Below are 19,178 nucleotides of genomic sequence, written 5' to 3'. Positions count from 1 at the left end.
GATTAAGGAACCGTGCAGACGTCGAAGGTCTGCTCCACTCTTTTGAAAGATGCGACGAGAGTCGCAGCATGAGCGCGACGAACGGGTCAATGACCTGTGGGAGACCCTGGATGTTCGCCGCAGCGGACATGTGGACTTGAAAGACTTCAAGAGGGGTCTGAAGAAGATGGACCATCGTGAGTGGTACCTTTATAGCACTGACTGATATATAGAACAACCCGCAGCATATGTGCGAGTGCTAACGGTTATACCAGCCCTAAAAAATGCAGACTCTCTTTTAAAGGACATCCTAGCAGCCGTTGACACGAGTGGAGACGGCCAGATGCAGTTCAATGGTGAGCACCGCGACTGCTTGCACGGATCTTGGCATATCGGTTCTCGAATGCGCCTGGAATAAGAACCTATCTAATGAACTCTTAGAATTTCGAATATTTGTCGAACACGCGGAGAGAGAGCTCTGGCAGCTTTTCGAGTCCATCGATCGCGACCACGACGGCCATGTGGACAAGGAAGAATTAAAATCTGCGTTTGCGCGGGCTGGCCTGACGGTCCGAAAATCCAAGTTGGACCAGTTCTTCTCGGAGATGGACACAAATAATGATGGGGTGATTAGCTTCGAGGAATGGAGGTATGTGAGAGCTGAGCATTCCTAACAAAAGATGATGCTAACCCACAGCCGCTCATTCTGAACAGAGACTTTCTTCTCTTCCTTCCGGCAAATCCAACGCATTCGTCCAATATGCGCGCCATTCTATCCTACTACTCCGCGACTGGAAATTTAAATCCCGAGGGCGATGTGCACATAAATGAACCATTTCAGGGATTAGGTACAGACCACCAATTTCCTACAAGTTCTCTTCCCAAGCCCACCAATCTTGCATTGTCTGATTCTCACACGCCCTCGTCTTTTGCTTCTCAAGCCACTGTACCAGACGTACCAGTGACCCCGTTAGGTCGCGAGTCTCCCCGAGACAATATGTATCGATATCACCCCGATGGCACCGTCATTCTCCCCGATGGTTTTGACCCGGAATGGCTTTCTGTACCCTGGACTGTATCACTGTGGCTGTACTTCCGGTATATTGAACACATATTGACGGAAAGCACGCCCCACTTAGGTTACTTTCTTGCGGGCGGAGCAGCGGGCGTTGTATCAAGAACTGCTACGGCGCCATTGGATCGGCTGAAGGTCTATTTGATTGCACAGACAAAGTCCCATTCTATAGCCGCCAATGTCGCAAAATCTGGCAGTGCCGTTGAAGCTGCGGAATGGATGGCATGGCCGCTTGTCCAGGCGCTGAAAGAGCTGTGGCGTGCCGGAGGGATAAGGAGTTTGTTTGCCGGTTTGTGCACCTCTGAAATTCTGTGATTAAAAAAGTTGTAACCGTTGTCAAGGGAACGGTTTAAACGTTGCCAAAGTTATGCCCGAGTCTGCTATCAAATTCGGAGCATATGAGGTGAGTATCACGCTACTGCATTGGATTCATCAGGCTTACTTGGCGTACTAGGCTTCGAGGCGTATGTTTGCGGGATTCGAAGGCCATCATGATCCAAAGCAATTGCTCCCAGTTTCGCAGTTCTTGGCCGGTGGAATAGGTGGCATGGTTTCCCAGTGAGCACATATGTCGAATTTGGATCAGTTCGTCAGTCTAACTTTTTCAGGTGTTTTGTTTATCCTTTAGATACCTTGAAGTTGTAGGTGCCCTTTATCATCCCTCGTTTTTCACTTCATGCTAATATCAAATAGTCGTATGCAATGCGAAACAGTTGAAGGCGGCCTTCGTGGTAATCGTCTCATCATTGCAACCGCTCAGAAAATGTGGTCTGCCAATGGCCTTTTTGCCTACTACCGTGGGCTTCAACTTGGCCTCATTGGAATGTTCCCTTTTGCCGCCATTGATCTCATGACCTTCGAATACCTAAAATCAACTCTAATCAGTCGTAAAGCCCGCCTTCTGCATTGCCACGAAGAGGACGCTCCACTAAGCAACTTCACAACCGGCGCCATCGGAGCATTTAGCGGTGCTCTTAGTGCGTCAATGGTGTACCCGCTCAACGTCCTTCGAACGCGTTTACAGGCACAAGGAACAGTTTTACATAAACCCACATACACCGGCGTTATGGACGTAGCGCGAAAAACGTTTGAAAGCGAAGGATTTCGTGGTCTCTACAGGGGATTAACGCCGAATCTGCTGAAAGTCGTGCCGTCCGTCTCAATCAGTTATGTAGTATACGAGAATTCCAAGCGACTCCTTGGTTTGGGTTGATCGCGCGCGAAAGTAAGAGGGGGCATACCGGATCTGTATGATTGGACTGTCCGATACATATTTGCTTGGTGGAGAGAGAAAGTTGGAATTTACATTGCATCTGTCCATTGTGTGCGATACACCCTTGACATTGTGGTTATGATACCCTCCAGCCGAACAAACGGAACTTGTTATTTCGAGATTATGAATTCTCGGTACATTTTTGATATTTTATCGTTGATGTTTTGCATACTAGCGTGCATATTCGTTTCTCGCTGCATTTCCGTCTAAGGGTTGTGCCGAGTAGCTGTTGAACAATGTTGTTTGATGCGATCAGCATTTACTATTTCGTTCCCTAGACCCTATTATCATTGGCCCACGCCCAGTGTCTGATTTTGAATTGGGATTGTCAAGTGTAATGGCCAGGACTGATCTTCCTATAAACTCGAACGCCTAGATAATCGTTACCTTTCATCATAACCCTAGCAGATCATACAAATCATATAAATCGCACACAACCGCCCAACGACCCATGGAACTTCCTCTCCTCCTCAGATCTTCTCTGTAACCGCCCTAACCTCCTCATCCTTGGCCAAGATATCCGGCACCGGCCCCACCGGCGTGATCGCAAACTGGTTGATCTGCTTATGGCTCTTAGTATAATGCTTCTTGATATGCTCGAACTCGGTCGTTTCCCCAAATGCCGGGATGTCCCAGTACAAATGCCTCAACCAGCGATGGATTGCGGGATACCCGGAGCGGATGTCGCGCACGTTGCATTTGAAATGCTGTACGTAAACCGGGTCGAAGCGGACGATGGTGGTGTATAGGCGGATGTCGGCTTCTGTGAGGGTGTTGTCGAAGAAATAGATGCTGGAGGGGTCGGAGGGGTTGTATTTGGAGGCGAGGTGGGATTCAATGCGGTCGAGGGAGGAGAAGAGGGGTTTGATGGCGGCTTCATAGGCTTCTTGGGATCTAAAGGGTGAAAATGTTAGAGTGCGAAATTCGAGGGCCCAATGACTAGCATTAAAGGGTTAAGCATGGGGGCGTACGTTGCGAATCCGCATTTGTAGACGCCGTTGTTAACAGTGTCATAAACCCATTCATTCGCTTCATCGATATCCTTCCGCAGTTTTTGAGGGAAGAGATCGAGGTTTCGATATTTCTCCGGCAGAAGGTCATCAAACTCATAGTAGAACATGCGAATGATTTCAGAGCTCTAGCATGGCGTCAGCAAATTCCCATCGTCTCATACCGAAAAAGGGACAAAAGTACCAACCTCATTGCTCACGATCCGCTTCGTCTTGGTATCATACAGCGTCGGCACAGTAAATCTCCCCTCGTAATCCTTTTCGGATTCAAAATAAATCTGCCGGAGATGCGTGAAATCGTGCAGCGGATCCGGATGTGTTTCGCCGGGAAGCTTCTCGTCGGGAGTAGCAAAACGCCATCCTTGACTCACGTTTTATGTTAGCCAACTGCAATCAGCAAGCCCGTATGTACCACTTTCCCGCACCTTGTTCGCCCATATGCCAATGCACAGACGTGATCTTGATAAAGTCCTCCAACCCCTTCAATTTCCTCGTAATCAAAGTCCGATGCGCTAGTAAAACATACATCATCAGCAGGCCGCCATCAAGCCTTTCAACAGAGAAACTCGTAGTGCAGATTGTACATACCCCAGGGACACGCATACGACACATAGAGATGGTATCGATCCTTCTCCGGCGGGAACTCCGCACCCGCTTCTCTCGAGATCCAGCTCCGAAAGGCTGACGGTTTGCGTTTGAACTCGCCCGACTTGTCATTGGGATCAACCCAGTCAGTGATTTTGCCCTTGAATCGTCAGCTTCTCACTTCTGCAGTGTCACAGCGGATTACGCGGGGAGATCAACCTTACGCACAGACATGGCTGCGATTGCGGGAGTCTTGGCTGACGTAAGGTGGTTCAACCGGCGTCCTTGTGTTTTGAGCGGATTCGATAGTTGGGGACGAAGAAGAGATGAAAACATTGATGGGATGTGGCGGAATATATGGGGGATGAGGGTGTAAAGGTGTTGGCCAACTACTTATACCCAGCAGGATTTGCTCGGACTCCGGGGACAGAGAAAAGCCTGTTCTCACTGCAGCTCGTCCGATTTGAAGAAGATTACAAAGCAATGGACAATCAACAAGGAGGCCAAATATGACAATTTATGATCATTGCTAAGCATTACCGATGCTCTAGTTATATCTGTATGGCTATAAACAGGATGATGCCTTACCATGCTCCCTTGCCAGTGCCCGATTTTTCCAAATGCTGAATGATACAGTCCTGTTTTGTGGTAACTGTGCCATCTACTTGTCTAACTTCACCATCACATATGGAACCTCAACGTCTTCGCCAGTCTGATCTTCTGCAGTGATCTCGAAGATGACATTTTTCTGGTGGCTGGGAATTCGTTTCTTGCTGATGTGTTCAACCAATTTACTCATCCTAAACCTGTTAGCGTTCATTCAATGTTGCGTTTTCGTTCAATACATACTTCATAGGCAGTCGGTCCTTCACTTTGCTAGGACCGTAGAAGCTGGCGTAAAGGAGGCTAACGCCAGAGCTGACCATACTAACTTCAAGCCCTTTCTCCTCAAATACTTTTATGAAATCCTGGAGAGGTATATCATCCACTTCGAAACGATCCCAAAGTTTATCAATTGTCACCTCTCCGTTCTTTCCTTGGTATTTACCCTTTGGACTTGCGATCGGCTCACTAAAGCCAAAGAAAGGTAACGCTAGGTTGACAAAGCCGTTCTTGTATTGCTCAATGTCGTCGTTGCCATCAATGACCTTGTAAAGTTCGAGCACAACAAGACCAGTTACGAGAGCTGTTGTAGTGGCGATGGCTGGAATAATTTTTCCCGCAATAAATTTAGTCTTGTGCCTGTCTGCTTGTTGGATGTCGTAGTTCTCCGCTCGGAGGTTGCTTGCTGCAGCGATGAAATCAATATGATAATTTGTGTCATCGTCTTTTTCAAATTCAACGGGCACCAATTTAAAACCCGAGAGAGATTTGGGGTTTGGAAGTGATCCCACGATGCGCTTGAGCTCTTCTCGGTCGTCATTGAGACCACCCGCTGGCTGTGCGTTCGGGTCAGGTTCATTTTCATCAGCCTGAATTTTGACACCTTCGGATGGCGCAAATTCGGGGATGATCATATTTTCCACAATATTTCGGTAATAAGCTTTGTCAACCCCTGGGTTCTTAATCCCGTAATTAAACGCATGGAGATTTGCGGCGGCAATGATGAATCCAAGGTGGGTTGGATTCGAGCCATCAAATTTCAACGGTGTTGGAGCACGTTTGGGACCAGACCAGAACGGGGTGCCAGAAGCCGTCTTAGAGTCCTTGGGGAAGTTGTACAGGAGCTGTTGAATGGCATTGTTGTACTGCTCTTCGAACTTGTGTCTAGCCCAGGTTATGCAGTCATCGAAGCTTATCGGCTTCTCTGTGACAAGGTAGTCTCGAATGCTCTCCAATGTCAGCTTTTCAGTGCCACTCTGCTTTAGAATGGTTTCAACGTAATTGGACTTCGTGAGATAGAGGTTGACAGCTTCTGGAGGACCAACGAAATACGACTGGAATAGATCTCTAGCCCAAGCAATAGTGTGTTCAATGCGGTTGGGAAAGCTTCTTAACGTGCACATCGGGAAAGACTGTTCCGGGGGATCATGAGAGCTGGAATAGGATTCGGTGATGTTTGGAAGGACGACTTGGGTATTCCCTTTTGTACCAAGTGTTCCACTTTCCAAGAGAGGTTTTCGGAAAAACACACATCGACGATCGACATAAGTCCTAGCATCAACATTATCCAAAGCGTTTGTCACTCCGTCAAGACGGTTCCAAAACTTTTCATTGAAGACATGCTCCGAATCCGAACCAACGCGCTCCCGAAGCGTAATGATTTTTCCCTTGAGCTCGGGATTCATAGCTTGAACGGCTGCGGCGGCACAATCGCTCTTCAATTTGCCGACGTCGCCAGTGCGGAACAAGAACTGGCGATTAAGGTTACTTCGTTCGATTTGGTCCATGTCCGTCACAGTGATTTCACCTTCAGGGCCAGTGGCCAAACCAATCATTGCCCAATTCTTCAGCATTTCACACCCAATGGCGCCTGCACCAACTAAGAACTCCTTGATATTTGCAATTTTGTCTTGAAACAATCTTCCAAAAACAGCGATTTGACCATCGTATCGAGTGTTTAAAGGTTTGCAAAGCTCTTCGGATCTCTCAACGGATTTGGGAAGGGATTCTAGGGAATCGAAGTACATCCACTGCACAATGGGGTTGAACTTGCCGGAGACCGCTTTTAAGACTTCTTGAGCAGCCAAGCCTCCAAAAAAGGCAGCCATGGGACTCAAATCGCCCCGAGCTTGGTAACTCAACTCTTTTATCAGCTTCTCATCAAGTTCAACTTTCCCTTCACCCTCACCGGCGAGCTTCTGGGCAATTTCGAGCAATTGGCGCGCATCGTCTTCATTATGGGGCCGGGGGAACTCTCCGTTATGAGCTTCGGCAAACTTGTGAAGAGCTTGGATACCAATATGAAGCTGTGGCGGTCGGTCAAATTTAGCGAAATCCGAAAAAACAAACTCGGGGTTCTTAATCTGTTCGCTAAATGGCTTGAAATCGATGAACTTTGGCATTTTGACTTGGGTAAAGAGACCACCGGACTGATAAGTTCCCAAACCACTGACGTCACCAATTGAGAAGGTATAGGGGCCTTTGACCGTCACTTTTCGAGGGTCTGCATTGTTAAGGCCCTCCATGCCTTTGATTTCGGTGAAAGTAACATAGTCCCCATCTTCTAAGCCATGCCTTGTTTCATCAAGAGCTGATACAAGACCTTCTTCGTCGATGCCAGCAACAATACCGCTCACGGGTTCCTCACCGGTCGTATCTCCAACGGTAAAGTTCTTACCAAAATCGGTGAAAATATAGCCAAATAGACCGAAAGTATCCGTGATAAGAACATAGATTCCGTTCTGATGACAGTATTCAGCAATTATTTCCTGGTCCTTTAGGGAAGTAGTTGTCAAGACAACGATTTGATATTTTTTGAGCTGGGACAGATCTGCAGTTAACCTGTCCGCTTCGTGAACCACAACAGGAGTATACGCGTTGAGTTCTGCCACACGAGGCGCAGTCACATCTGCGCGGCGTTTGCCTACATCGTCCGGATGTAAGAAGAACTGTGAGGAGAGGTCGGCGATCGTCACGGGTGTAGGATCGTAGAGGGAGAGTGATTTCACTCCAGCGAGTGCGATGTTCTTGGCTATCATAACACGAGGGGGTTAACTGAGAGCGGCGATTATGAACTCGGTGGAGACATACCTATCTCGGTACCTAAACCCTTAAGGCCTACAATCAAAACATTGGATGAGCCCATGCGCTTCATGGCCTCATGACCAAGAACGTAGCTTAACACCGCGGTCAGAATAGGTCATTTGCTTGTAAGAAGGATATACTCACAGTTGTCTGCTATAAAGCGACTCATCAATCTCGCCATGCTTTATCTTTTCCATAGTTGACTCTGTATCGATATCCATGTTGGTGGTCTAGCCAAACGAGTTAGAGATTAGGGGAACGAAGATGAAGTGTTGAAGCCTCGAAAATTGTCGAGAGAGATGGAGAACGAAGGCAGGGGTTTATAAGAGGCACATGTAGCAATATGGATCAAGTCACTTCGGCATCCCTCGAGCGATGATGTGACTGACTAATGCCTAAAGTGAAGGGGAGCAGGCAGCTGCGGCTTACAGTCATGATCCTCTTTTCCGGTCGATGTGCTTCGTTAGTGGGAGCCTTTCGTTTTCCAAGCTTCCCAGGTTCCGGGTTATCAGCGTGCGGGGAAATTGTGAAGGCCCAGCAATCGAAAGCCTTGCTGGATGCAAGACTTTCCGCAGTCTTACATATGCCAGTGGCCGAAGTGGGATGGTGGGGGAGGGTGGCAGGGTTCGAGGATGGCGGTTTGAAATGCACGCACGGAGTCAAGCAGACGCAAGGCAGACGGAATAGGGTGCTAAGATGGTAGACTGCACCAACAACGGCGAGAGAGACAGCACAGGTGGTGTTGGGAGAAGATGGAAGATGCTGAGATGCTGTGTTCCAACTTCTGACAACAGCGGTTGCGGCTTATTCCTGCCATCATCGCCTGGTTACAATCGTATTACAGTAAATACACCCGCTGACTGCTGATAATATGGTATTTTTGGTGTATTACTTCCTAGCGGCGTATTCGTGACAGCATCTTGACGACTTCTCTCCGCTCAACCGCCATCTCTCTCTCTTTCTCTCTCGCTCTCAGAGATCGGAGGACGTTGCTCTGTTCTACATTCTGGCTCAATTTACAGCTCTGAGCTCCAGGCTCAATTGCGTGTCGCGTATGTGGAACTGGCACGAAACTCGGAGGAATTGAAATCGTGATGGAGGGTCTGACACGGCCTTGAAGGCGTAACTAGCCTGTGGCAGATACGCAAGAGTCTGGTCGCAATTCTATCCTGAATGTGCCGGTTCGAGCTACTTGGCTGTGGTCTTTTGTTTTTGCGCCGTTTCCGATCGAGGTGGGGAGAGGACCCCGATAGTTGCTATTCCACTGGCGAGCCATCAGAGCATCGATTGCTACCAGCAGCACGATTGTGCACTCCAGCAGAATGCTCCACGAGATCCTTCTCTCCCTATCCGGCCAACCGTCCCCTCTCTTCGACCAGTCAACAACAGAGAGCGACGCTACCAAGGCGGGTTTCCCGCTGCTCTCTCCACCAGAGAGGGCCCTCCTTGCCTCACTAGCACACTTGAGCCAGCTTCATCAGCTGCTCCGGGCCCATACATCCCAAATCTCTTCTTCCCATACGTCAACCATTTGTCGGGCTGTCTCAACAGCCATTTCTACAGAGCACCTGGGCAGCTTTCAAAAAAGGATCCTGGAAGTAGAAAAAGCCATCTTGACTACCGATGCCAACTATGTTGGCGGATATGGAATAGTACCGCTATCCACCATCGTGGGTGATTTTGCGCCTTGGGTGCGAAGGATGGAATGGCTGTGGGATGTTGCTAAATTCATGCTCCCTGAAACTGACGGTCCCGGCGGTACTCCTTGCATAGGAGCTCAGCTTATCGATCGACTCATAAAAGATTCCCGAACAGGGTATGTAGACTTGGAAGAAATGTCCCTTGTTCTAATCAAGGCTGCAGAAACCGCGTGGATGCGTCAGCTCTCCATGTGGGTATTATATGGCCAACTTCCTACATTTGGGCGCGATGACTTTTTCATTCAGGAGGCGTCAACGAATCCAGACGGGACAGGGATAGATGTCGAGTACGTCGTCCTCCCGAATCTATTACCAAAGTTTCTATCTACGTCTACGGCTGCTTCAATTTTATTTATTGGCAAAGCTTTGAACCACATTCGCGCGAGGGGGGAGTTCTCGGCTGGCGCAGAGTCAAAAGCTTCTGCATCACATATGACTCTGCACGGGGAGTATATTCGCCGCTTAACATCTCTCCAATCACCTCTATCGTCTGTTAATCTGACTAACGCCATCTCTGATATTCGACTATCATTATCGCAAACTGTCCTCTCGCGGTTATTGCCGTTACCTAAATTGATAGAGCTTCTCTCCGTCCTCCATGGGTTTCTCCTTCTCGGGCGGGGAGAGTTTGCAATGGCCCTAGTCTCCTTTGCTGATGAGCGGATTTTTTTAAACCATAGAAGAATGGCACCCACAAATTCGGCACACGCAATGCTGCAACCTCTCGATTTCGTAGGTATGAAGGATGGCGAAGTGTCAACTGTTTTGTCCCAGGCGTGGGCTGAGCTTTATTCCCTTCAAAATGAGGAAGACCCGATCGATGATGAGTTGGATCTTGCACGAGATCTCCTTCGCTTGACTATAAGAGCGAAAGGCGAGAAGCGGCCTAGCCCTGAAAGGGAGGGTTTTACGGCCAATTCCGTGATCAACGTATCCGATGTTTCTTTCGACGATCTTCTATTCGGCTCTCCTACCGTGCTATCTCTCGATGTGCAATCACCCATGGACCTATTTCTTTCTCAGTCAGACATGGCGGTTTATTCCCGAATTCATTCTTATCTTCTCGGCATTCGGCGTGCACAAATACGCCTAAGCCGTCTCTGGAAATGCACATCAATTCGAAGAATTCATCCGGCTCCTTGGGGGCCACCTTTGAGTAACAAACCTCACGGCCAAGAACGACTCCGCATGACCCGTGAAAGGGAACGTCGACGTTGTGTTTCAATGAGATCAATCTGGGCGAGCTGCAGTGCGACTCTTTTCGTTCTTTCAGAGTTGGGAAGCTACCTTCAGGGCGAAGTTATCAGGGGCTCTTGGCGTCATTTTAAGCAGTGGCTTGATGGAACGAAACCGCCATTCACTCCGGGAAATTCGCGTCCTGCAACCGCAAAGTCAGGGAGGACTGGTGACCAGGGAGATAGTCCGAAAAGCCAACACGATCCGGAAACTATCACCATTGCCCACCGTGCATATCTTGTTTACATCACTCAGTCCATCTTTCTTACGGATGCTCCTTTCACACGCTCCCTACGAGATCTTTTGTCGCATGTCGACCGCTTCATTTCTCTAATTACCCAGCTTCAAGCTGTTCAACAAAACCTCGATCTCGAAGCCGATGAGGGGGTCTTCGACTCTTTAGCAAGTTATGGCCAGGACGAGCAGAGGGTTTGGTCTGAATTATGCCATACAAGGGCTGCACTCGACGAGGGGACCACAGAGCTTATTTCCAGGCTAAGAGATATCGACGACGGTCGGTTTTCTGAAGGCATCCGAATGTTTGATTTTAGAAGCAATGATGATGCTCAAAATCTTGCTTTTGGAGATGACATGTATTCATTTTCTGATCGTACGAATACATATGTTCCGTGGAGGGCTGCAGGCGTAGATCGATTGCTGATGAAATTGGACTTTGGAACTTCAAAATCTACTCCCGGGACCTTCGAGTTCAAAGACGAATACGTCAATTAGGAAGAATCGGCGTTAGTTTGATGGGGCCGTGTCCGCTCTGTACACTTCACTGGAGTGATTATTTCCTTGCTGCAGAACAATTTCCAAATGGAATATTGTTGATGAGCATCGAATCTATGAAACCGAAAGACATTTCCCCTTTATTAATAGAAGCTTTATACGATCGCGACGAAGCCTGGATTTACGTTCATGGCTAGGACCACATTCCAAGGCCAGCAAGGATAAAGGGGCTGAGAATACAAGTTATGTACGCAAGAGACTTGGCCAGATGCAACAAGTCTCAATCTCCTTTCACCAACTCCAACCAGGTATCTTGCAGCGCTATGGGGGGTATCAAATCCGAATGCCACAGAAGGAAACAAAAACTCCAATGCTTGAGCAGGTCAAATGATGTAGACAAACCTCCCGTTGCCAGTCTTTTCCACTCCTGCCTTTCCCAAAGCAGAAGAAGAAGAGCTGGATTCCATCAGTCCTTGGGTTTCTCCCGCTGCAACAACCTCTTCTTCTCCGCGGTGCTCCGCCGCCTCTGTGACTGGCCTCGCATTTTCCCTCTGCAGCAACACTCGCAATGCGAAAGCCAATATTGCCACAAACACCATAAACATCGAGCACAGTGCCATTCCGCGAGCGTACCACGGGCTGTCACTTGCTGGATATAATCTGGTTCCCACTAATGGCCCGCATTGGCCGATCACGTTTAGAATTGCCATTCCGGTTCCCTTTCCTTCCTTGGCGCGCTGGTTATCCATAGTCCAGGTGATTATGAGAGTGATGGCGGAGAAGAAGCCGGCTGCGGCAGGGTAGATGCATATGTACCGAATGAGAATGTGGACTGGTTCGGGGAGATAGGCATGGAAGAGGCCAGTTAGAGCGATAATAAGATAAGCAAGGGAGGAGATAACCGCATGTAGGATGATGAATGGACTACGGCTACGGTTGCGGTCGGAAATAGAGGCTGTGAGGAGAACGATTATGAATGCAAATAGGTACGGCGGAGCGGAGAGGGCCTGGGAGGTTAATGTGGAGTAGCCCATACTAGATAGAATGTTAATCCGCAGTGTAAAAAAGGTTTCAAGGGGTGTCAGAGTGCTCACTCATTCAATATGGTTGGCAAGAAAACGGGCAGGGAGCTGAATGCAACATTGCAGCTGAAAAACATGAACTATCCGTCGAATTAGGGCTCGTCAACCAAAACCTCTGCAGAGGACACTGACCGCAGTGAGATATGCTTTGGGATCGCACAACGTTCTAGCGACTTCGCGCCAATCGAATTTGCGAGCATTGAGCTCTTGTTTTCGACTCATCCCCTGACCGTCACGAAGCCGCCATTTCGCAACTTTCCTCTCGCGAGGTGTTAGATATCTAGCTTTGCTGGGCCGATCTGGAATATAAGCCCAGACGATGGAGGCCACCACCACGCTGGGGAAGCCTTCGAACAAAAAGAGCGCCCGCCATGGCGCAAGTGGGCCGTTTTTGTTCAACCAGACGATAAACCATGCTAGCGTGCCCGCAAAGGATGTTGCCAGAGGCGCGGCGCAGAGGAACATCCCCGTACGGAACGCCAGTTCTTCACGTTTATAGAAGAAGGACAGGTAAAAAGGTAGGCCGGGCCCAAATCCGGCTTCGAACACGCCGAGCAGAGCTCTGAGCACGACTAGGGCCGAGAAGGATGTAACAAGGGACTGGAATGATGCGATCAAGCCCCAGCCCAGAACGCACAGGGGAATGTAGATATGCGCCGGGACGAGCTTATACATCAAAGTCATCCATTCAAACAGGATGTATGTTATGTAGAATGCGGTGAGTACCCATTGGTACTGCGATGAGGAGAGATTCAGGTCGTTCATCATCCCGGCGATTTTGGCATTTCCGATATCTGTGAAATGTTCGAAAAGATAGGCATTGCTCAGTATGGATATACAAATAAAAGCAGAGCCGCCGCTTATATGTAAAATTCAACTTACTTGAACGATCTAAAAAGGAGAGCATGTAAAGGAAGGCCATGAGTAGAGTCAGCCGCCTGTCAAACTTCATCACCACTCTTCTCTCTTCTTCCGCCGTGTAAGCTCTGGAGTACGGGACTGCCAGCCGCTCCTCTTCGTCTGTATCATCTCTAAAGCGCCGTTCGCCATGTCGTGGGGTTGAAGATTCAAGGGAGCCAGGCGAGGAGAGTTCCCGTTCTCCTTCCTCCCGAAGGTCTGTCTGAAGTTTCCTGGGGGTTTGGCGCCGGCCGATGGCAATTCTCGCTATCCGCCCATCATCAGAACCAGAGTGACTCGAGTCCGGCGTCAACGGATCGACTGACGATGGGGTATCTGGGTCGCGTGGGTGCAGATGGCGTTCACCATCGCCAGAGGGCAGGGCTGGGCTGGGACCGGTTTGCTTCATGGTCAGCACATCATGCACCCGAAAGCGTCCTGGACCAGGCCGACGGGGAGGAGAGAGAGAGAAGGCCTATTTAGTTTTGAATTTGAGAGCATTCCAGTCCAGCTGATCCGCGGCCGGTTATGGCGGCTTTCGGCTGATCATGGGGCTCGCATCCCCCACCAGGCTTGCTCGTGAGCTGAACCTGTCACATCGATCGCATTCGCGCATCCGTCAACCACACGCCGGGCAGGTGATAATGAAACAGAATTCTGGAACGGGGATCCTGGCATTCTGTTTTGCTCAGCATCTTGCATCTCGATGTTCTAGAATAGCGAGGCTTTGCCGCATTTGAATTTGATGTTGCACAGCTTGACCGCTGACACGAAGAAGACGGCCGCACATTTTCCACGTTAAACAACTGGTTGTGCTACTCCAGGTATGTAGTCACCCTTAAAATAACTAGAATACACGAAGAGAATTTGCATATTGTTCCACTGATGATGCGCATTCCCACCACTTCTCCAAACAGGCACGGAAGACGACGTTGAACCCGGATTTCATCCCACTGGTTAGATCCAAACTCCCACAATGCATTGCTTGACCAGAATCAGTAGGGGAAAACGTGAGGATGACGACATATTGAGATATCGCCTACGCATGACGGGAATACCGTGACCTGGCTCTAGCGACAGGCGAGCTTCTCACTTCTCCCGGTCGGTAGCAGTCAGCGCGACCATAGTTGGGACGGGCGTCACGCAACTGCCGTGCACGGAAGCAGTATTCATCCGAGTTCATCTCGAATGGACGAGCTCTCCCTCCGGTTTCCACCATGGCCTTCTTATATCCAAGCTTGTACGCTGCCTCGATGCGAGGGATCATCCTATGGCCCCCGAGACCGTTTGCCTTGAAGTACGCCAGGGTGTTTTCGGCCGTATCCCGCAGAAACTTTGCAGCGAGGTATTTCGCGCCTCTCTGGCTTTCGTTGATTGAGTGGAACTCATCTTCTGCTTGTTCAAGCGTGTCGAGCATCTTGGAAATAGCGGCGCCGCGGTCTATGGCTACCTGGCGCGGTTTTCTACCCTCAGTTCGCCAATCCGGCTTTTTGGCCGTGGTCCTGATTGGTAAATCAATCATTGTTTCGTCCCTGTCCTCGTTGACATGCTCTTCCGACGGGTGTTCCGTTTTCTGGTTGGTGACTGAATTATGTCAGTCCAGTCCATTTTCTGATACCACCAGAAACGGCGGGCCTACCATGCCAAACCATAGACCTGAGTGCAATGTTCTTTTCAAAGATTGCCTCAATAGTTTCCACCTCTCTATCCTGCTTCACACCAAGAATCTCATCAAGGAAAAGCTCAATCGCGCCCAAGTTGTGCAGATTCTTGCCATTGCTTGTGAGAATCAACAATGCCTTGTCATACAAGGTGATCTTTCCATCCTCAAGTGCCTGCGGACGCGTCTTAAGCATGGAGATGTGGTTGACTAGCACATCCTGGAACAAACCAAGATACTCTGGAGATTTAGCTAGTTCAGCCACATCAGCTCTCATGGAATCAATAGCTGTGTATTTGCACACAATGGTGGCCAGCTCCTTTTGGAGGCCGGAATACTGCGGGGAGGCCATTCCGGAAGCTCGGCGTGACTTCTCTATGACAAGTTGAGTTTTGTTAGCCTGAGATGATGCTAAAGATTTCAATGTGTTTGAGCCTTCTTACCCAGTATCCTTTTCTTTGCAGAGATGTTTATCACATAAACTCACTGTGAAATGGGAACCTAGGGTGCGGGGTCTTAAGGAGAGAAGTCAGAAAAAAAGTGACATAAGAAGCACAAGAACGCGCTTCTTGTTTGTGTTCTCGCGTTGGCACAGCTTTGTCTCACTTTTCTCTAATGATATCAGCAACAGATTCTATGAACTTGCGGCTGTGCGCTTTGTACATGTTCTTCTGTTAAGAGTTCCCTTTATAGCAATTGCCCCTATTAACAGCTGAGACTCCCCATAGTGTTGTTGTCCAAGTGCTTTTATAGCATGCCTGTTGTCCTCAGAGTCTACTCACACCCAATGAGGCATCCATAGGGGAACTTCCGTGATTTTGGGGATTGAAATTTTTGATCATTTATCCTTCCCATGAGATTGTTGACTAACAGAACTAGAAGATTGCAGTATCCGAAAAACGATTTATAACATTTAAAAAGGTGGTTATCAAAATTGGAGCTGATATTGGATGTGATATGCAAATTCAGGACACAGCTAGTCAACGGACCATTCCAGAAAGACAATCACCATGTATGAACACTTTAACCATGCCTAATCTTCATTTATATAGATAGGTAACTTGTAACTCCCAGAAACAAAATTCCCCAAAATATCATTCCTCGCACTAGAGCGTACATTCCCAAAATAAAGCAAAAGCTTGGTTGATTCCTGATCATGCCGAAAAAATTGCAATAAGTTGTACAATCTGTGGTAGCCCTTGAAGGGCTCGTTGTTGAACTGATGTGATTGTAGGCTCCCTCTAATTGAGGGGGAAGGCCTAATTCTTTTCCTTGTATAATTTTTCCACCTCCTTCACAAGCCCATCCACTGTCTCTGCGCCCTCCTTTTGGCACTCCTTCCACTTGCCGCCGTCAAGAACGCACCACTGCTTCTCATTAACACGGACAGTACAGCTCCTTGTCGCGCCAACCCGCTGGCTTCGGCGGAAGCTCTCCCTCAACAAGGCGAGGCCGCTGAGTTCCCCATCGACCTTGTGGCCCTCGTCGCTCTGGCTGCTCGCACATTTGTTCAGGGCTTTGAAGTCAATCCCGTGTTCCAAGGCACAGTCCTCAACAATATTCCGGTCAGGGATATTCTTGTAGTCGCGCAACAAACAGTTGGCGAAACCGAGTGAGCGGACGGTGGGGACTTTGCACTTGTCGCCGGGTTTGGATTGTTTCGGGTCGCAGGGAAAGGGGAGGTTTGCGGCGCAGAGCATGAGCATGTTTCCGACGCATTCGCTTGGACCATGCTTGCAGGAGACGTCGGAAGTGGATTCAGAGACACTGAAACGAAACGATTAGTTTTTCCAAGCTCAGTGATGCATTCAACGGGAGAACTTACTTTCCGATGAAGGAGAGTTTGAAGTCAACCTTATCGTGGATTTTCACCATCGCCGGCATCAGAAGATCGAGCAAACAGTACTTTGCATCGGGGCATTTGCTCATGATATGCGCCTCAAGCGGCACTTTCTTTGACAAAGGGTTCGGGTCTCGGCCGGCATTGTCGTCACCAGAGACGCGGGGGGTGCTTTGATCCTTCATGACGGCCCGATGAATCGTAGGAAAATGAGCTGAATGGAAAAAGGAATAGATCGCGAGACAGAGGCACGTTGCGAGAATGGTGTTTCGCAAAAACCGCGATACAGTCCAGCGATCCTGATGTTGCATCGCGGCTGTGGGGCCGCGAAACGGCTGGTGCTTCTCCATGGTTAGAATCGGAGCGCGAGGGTGCCCCTGGTTAGCTTTTCAGGAACCGTCTCGAAGCTGCAAGGGCAACATAGGGGTTGGGAAGGGCTTCCTGTGAGATCTCGATTCTGGACGGACGCCCAATTATAAAGAGTCGCATCCTGACGGCGGCACCTGGACAATTATTAACTATTTGCCCGCTCACGAGATGACGTCCGGTCTGCTGACATAAGCACACTTGTCCATTGCACATCAACAGAAAGAAGTATGATCAAGACGACTCTCCTCTCGTTGTCGAAATTCCACTTTGACGAAATATTACGCTTGTTGCTTCTCGTCATGCTGTGATTTTACTCGGGTTAACGCCGAATGATGAAACACAAGGGCACAATGATGGATTCTCCCGAACGAGGAGCTTGCTAAATATTAAGAGAATTTCGATTCCGATGAGCTTCTCAATTCAACCTATTGACACAGGACCAAGGTTCCAATCCTTCTCTCAGCCTAGATGGTTGAGAGCTACTCGTAACGATGCAGCAGAGCCAACCCCCCAATGATTTGGACAGCACCTAGAACATTACTCAACGGAGGTGGTCTCCACAGGAATTGATACGGTGGTTCACAAAGGAAAGATGGCGAGCTCAAAATATCAAATATGTTGAAGGAAGGGGCTACTACTCCAGAAACTGAAGCCAGGAGGCACAATGCTGTGGGAGTTATGAACTTCATCGTACGTATCCATCATGATGAATCTCCAAACCAAGCTCACTCAACCATAGCCAGTCTAGGGGGTGAGAGAATCGATTCGCGAACAGAACCCGGAAGGTGTCATCAGCTTGACAAAATGGCCCCCTCCCATGCCATACCACCCTTGTGAACAGCGGCAGGAAATAAAGCGGGCGTGAGCGATGGACAAGGCAAACCCTTGACCAAGGGAAATATCGGCACTGACTTATGGTCCCTTCTCTTCGTTTTAGCCCATATAACCACAGGTAACCCGCAAGGATCAATTTGTCGGCGGGGGACACACTTGTGTTGCTCGCAGGCTTGCCGCTGCGTAGCTGAAGATTCGTCGAGCAGTGTTGGCTACGGAGTATTATCCGCCCTGTGACCAGGATACACGGAGCTCGAGCATTTCCCATTCAAAGTCCCAGCTCATAGTTTTGGGAATCCCATGTTCCAGTCGCCGTCAGCATGCCGTCTTGTTTCATATCATCGATACTAGGGAGTAATACACAAGCAAAGTATGAATCAGTCAGTAGTAGCTAAATCCAGCACTTGCAGCAGACTTGGATCCCAGCGGCTCAGGGCTCAAAAGTGATGCTAGCTAATCGACCGGTCGTCAATGGCCACAACCAGCTATTTTTGATAGCCTGCCCTTTTCTCCGCCACAGGGCTGAGTTACAATCAAAGCGTTACATTGTTAAATCGATCGCCGGCAAGGTTCAGAGCTCCATGGTAACGAGAGCAAGAGATTTGGTAACTCTGTACCTGAGTTGAATCTGGTATCCTTGGGACTGTCTAGAGCGATCCCTGCAGAGCCTCATGGAGACGAAAGCAGCATCAATCCCGTAGTTAGCAGCTGATCGTCCCTATCAGAAACAATCACCACGCGAATCCGATGCTTCTGGCCTCGTCTCATGGACGCTCACATGCGCAAGGGAGCTCGTTAGCGAGTCGCAGCGAGTTCGGCAACAGTTCTTTTGCCAGGTCGCTGCCCCACCTCTCGACCAGGCCAGCTTCACTCTCAGGCTGGCACTCCGCCAGGGTCACATCTCCCCAGTCTGCTGGCTCTCCCTGGCCTGACAACTTCGCGACGTCGTATCGGCCTGCTGACCGGGTATTGTTTTGACTTCAAGTGTTTCGAAGTGTCTGATCTTCAGTTTGGTTTTGACTCCTTTAACTAGTTGACTGCCCGTGCCCATCTGCAGATTCTCGGGTTGAACCACGCCCTGAGACCAGCGATCGTCCGGCAACCTGCTTATTATTCCTTGGAACGGCCCAGATCACTTCTTTCCGTGGGACGGATAATATTAGTATTTCACCTTGCTTGTCGTTCCGAAAAACGTCGTTTTCCCTCATTGGCACCCCTC

The 19,178-nt window shown here is 49.1% G+C and overlaps 6 protein-coding genes across 6 annotated transcripts; 2 read left to right on the top strand and 4 right to left on the bottom strand.

Moving 5' to 3' along the window:
- Window positions 1-49: 49 nt before the first annotated feature.
- Window positions 50-2,267, top strand: UREG_00367 (uncharacterized protein; the record flags this gene model as incomplete). Its single annotated transcript, XM_002540808.1, has 7 exons — window positions 50-176; window positions 213-335; window positions 421-628; window positions 694-1,343; window positions 1,396-1,457; window positions 1,509-1,612; window positions 1,748-2,267. The coding sequence occupies 7 exons, from the start codon at window positions 50-52 to the stop codon at window positions 2,265-2,267; spliced, it is 1,794 nt and encodes a 597-aa protein (XP_002540854.1).
- A 530-nt stretch (window positions 2,268-2,797) lies between these two features.
- UREG_00366 (extracellular matrix protein 4) lies at window positions 2,798-4,054 on the bottom strand (the record flags this gene model as incomplete). The annotated part of the gene is made up of 4 exons (XM_002540807.1): window positions 2,798-3,221; window positions 3,299-3,465; window positions 3,502-3,698; window positions 3,763-4,054. The coding sequence occupies 4 exons, from the start codon at window positions 4,052-4,054 to the stop codon at window positions 2,798-2,800; spliced, it is 1,080 nt and encodes a 359-aa protein (XP_002540853.1).
- A 529-nt stretch (window positions 4,055-4,583) lies between these two features.
- UREG_00365 (ubiquitin-activating enzyme E1 1) lies at window positions 4,584-7,830 on the bottom strand (the record flags this gene model as incomplete). Its single annotated transcript, XM_002540806.1, has 4 exons — window positions 4,584-4,722; window positions 4,772-7,556; window positions 7,616-7,701; window positions 7,754-7,830. 4 exons carry the CDS (start codon window positions 7,828-7,830, stop codon window positions 4,584-4,586), a joined length of 3,087 nt encoding a protein of 1,028 aa, XP_002540852.1.
- A 1,101-nt stretch (window positions 7,831-8,931) lies between these two features.
- UREG_00364 (uncharacterized protein) lies at window positions 8,932-11,277 on the top strand (the record flags this gene model as incomplete). Its single annotated transcript, XM_002540805.1, has 1 exon — window positions 8,932-11,277. The coding sequence occupies one exon, from the start codon at window positions 8,932-8,934 to the stop codon at window positions 11,275-11,277; it is 2,346 nt and encodes a 781-aa protein (XP_002540851.1).
- Window positions 11,278-11,660: 383 nt separating this feature from the next.
- Window positions 11,661-15,268, bottom strand: UREG_00363 (uncharacterized protein; the record flags this gene model as incomplete). Its single annotated transcript, XM_002540804.1, has 6 exons — window positions 11,661-12,312; window positions 12,372-12,439; window positions 12,492-13,153; window positions 13,242-13,731; window positions 14,350-14,840; window positions 14,896-15,268. The coding sequence occupies 6 exons, from the start codon at window positions 15,266-15,268 to the stop codon at window positions 11,661-11,663; spliced, it is 2,736 nt and encodes a 911-aa protein (XP_002540850.1).
- Window positions 15,269-16,175: 907 nt separating this feature from the next.
- On the bottom strand, window positions 16,176-17,106 carry UREG_00362 (uncharacterized protein; the record flags this gene model as incomplete). Its single annotated transcript, XM_002540803.1, has 2 exons — window positions 16,176-16,683; window positions 16,742-17,106. 2 exons carry the CDS (start codon window positions 17,104-17,106, stop codon window positions 16,176-16,178), a joined length of 873 nt encoding a protein of 290 aa, XP_002540849.1.
- Between the last annotated feature and the right edge of the window lie 2,072 nt (window positions 17,107-19,178).

The sequence above is a fragment of the Uncinocarpus reesii genome, genomic scaffold, assembly GCF_000003515.1.
Source record: "Uncinocarpus reesii 1704 scaffold_1 genomic scaffold, whole genome shotgun sequence".
NCBI lineage: Eukaryota > Fungi > Ascomycota > Eurotiomycetes > Onygenales > Onygenaceae > Uncinocarpus > Uncinocarpus reesii.
This window is presented reverse-complemented; position numbering and strand designations above follow the sequence as displayed.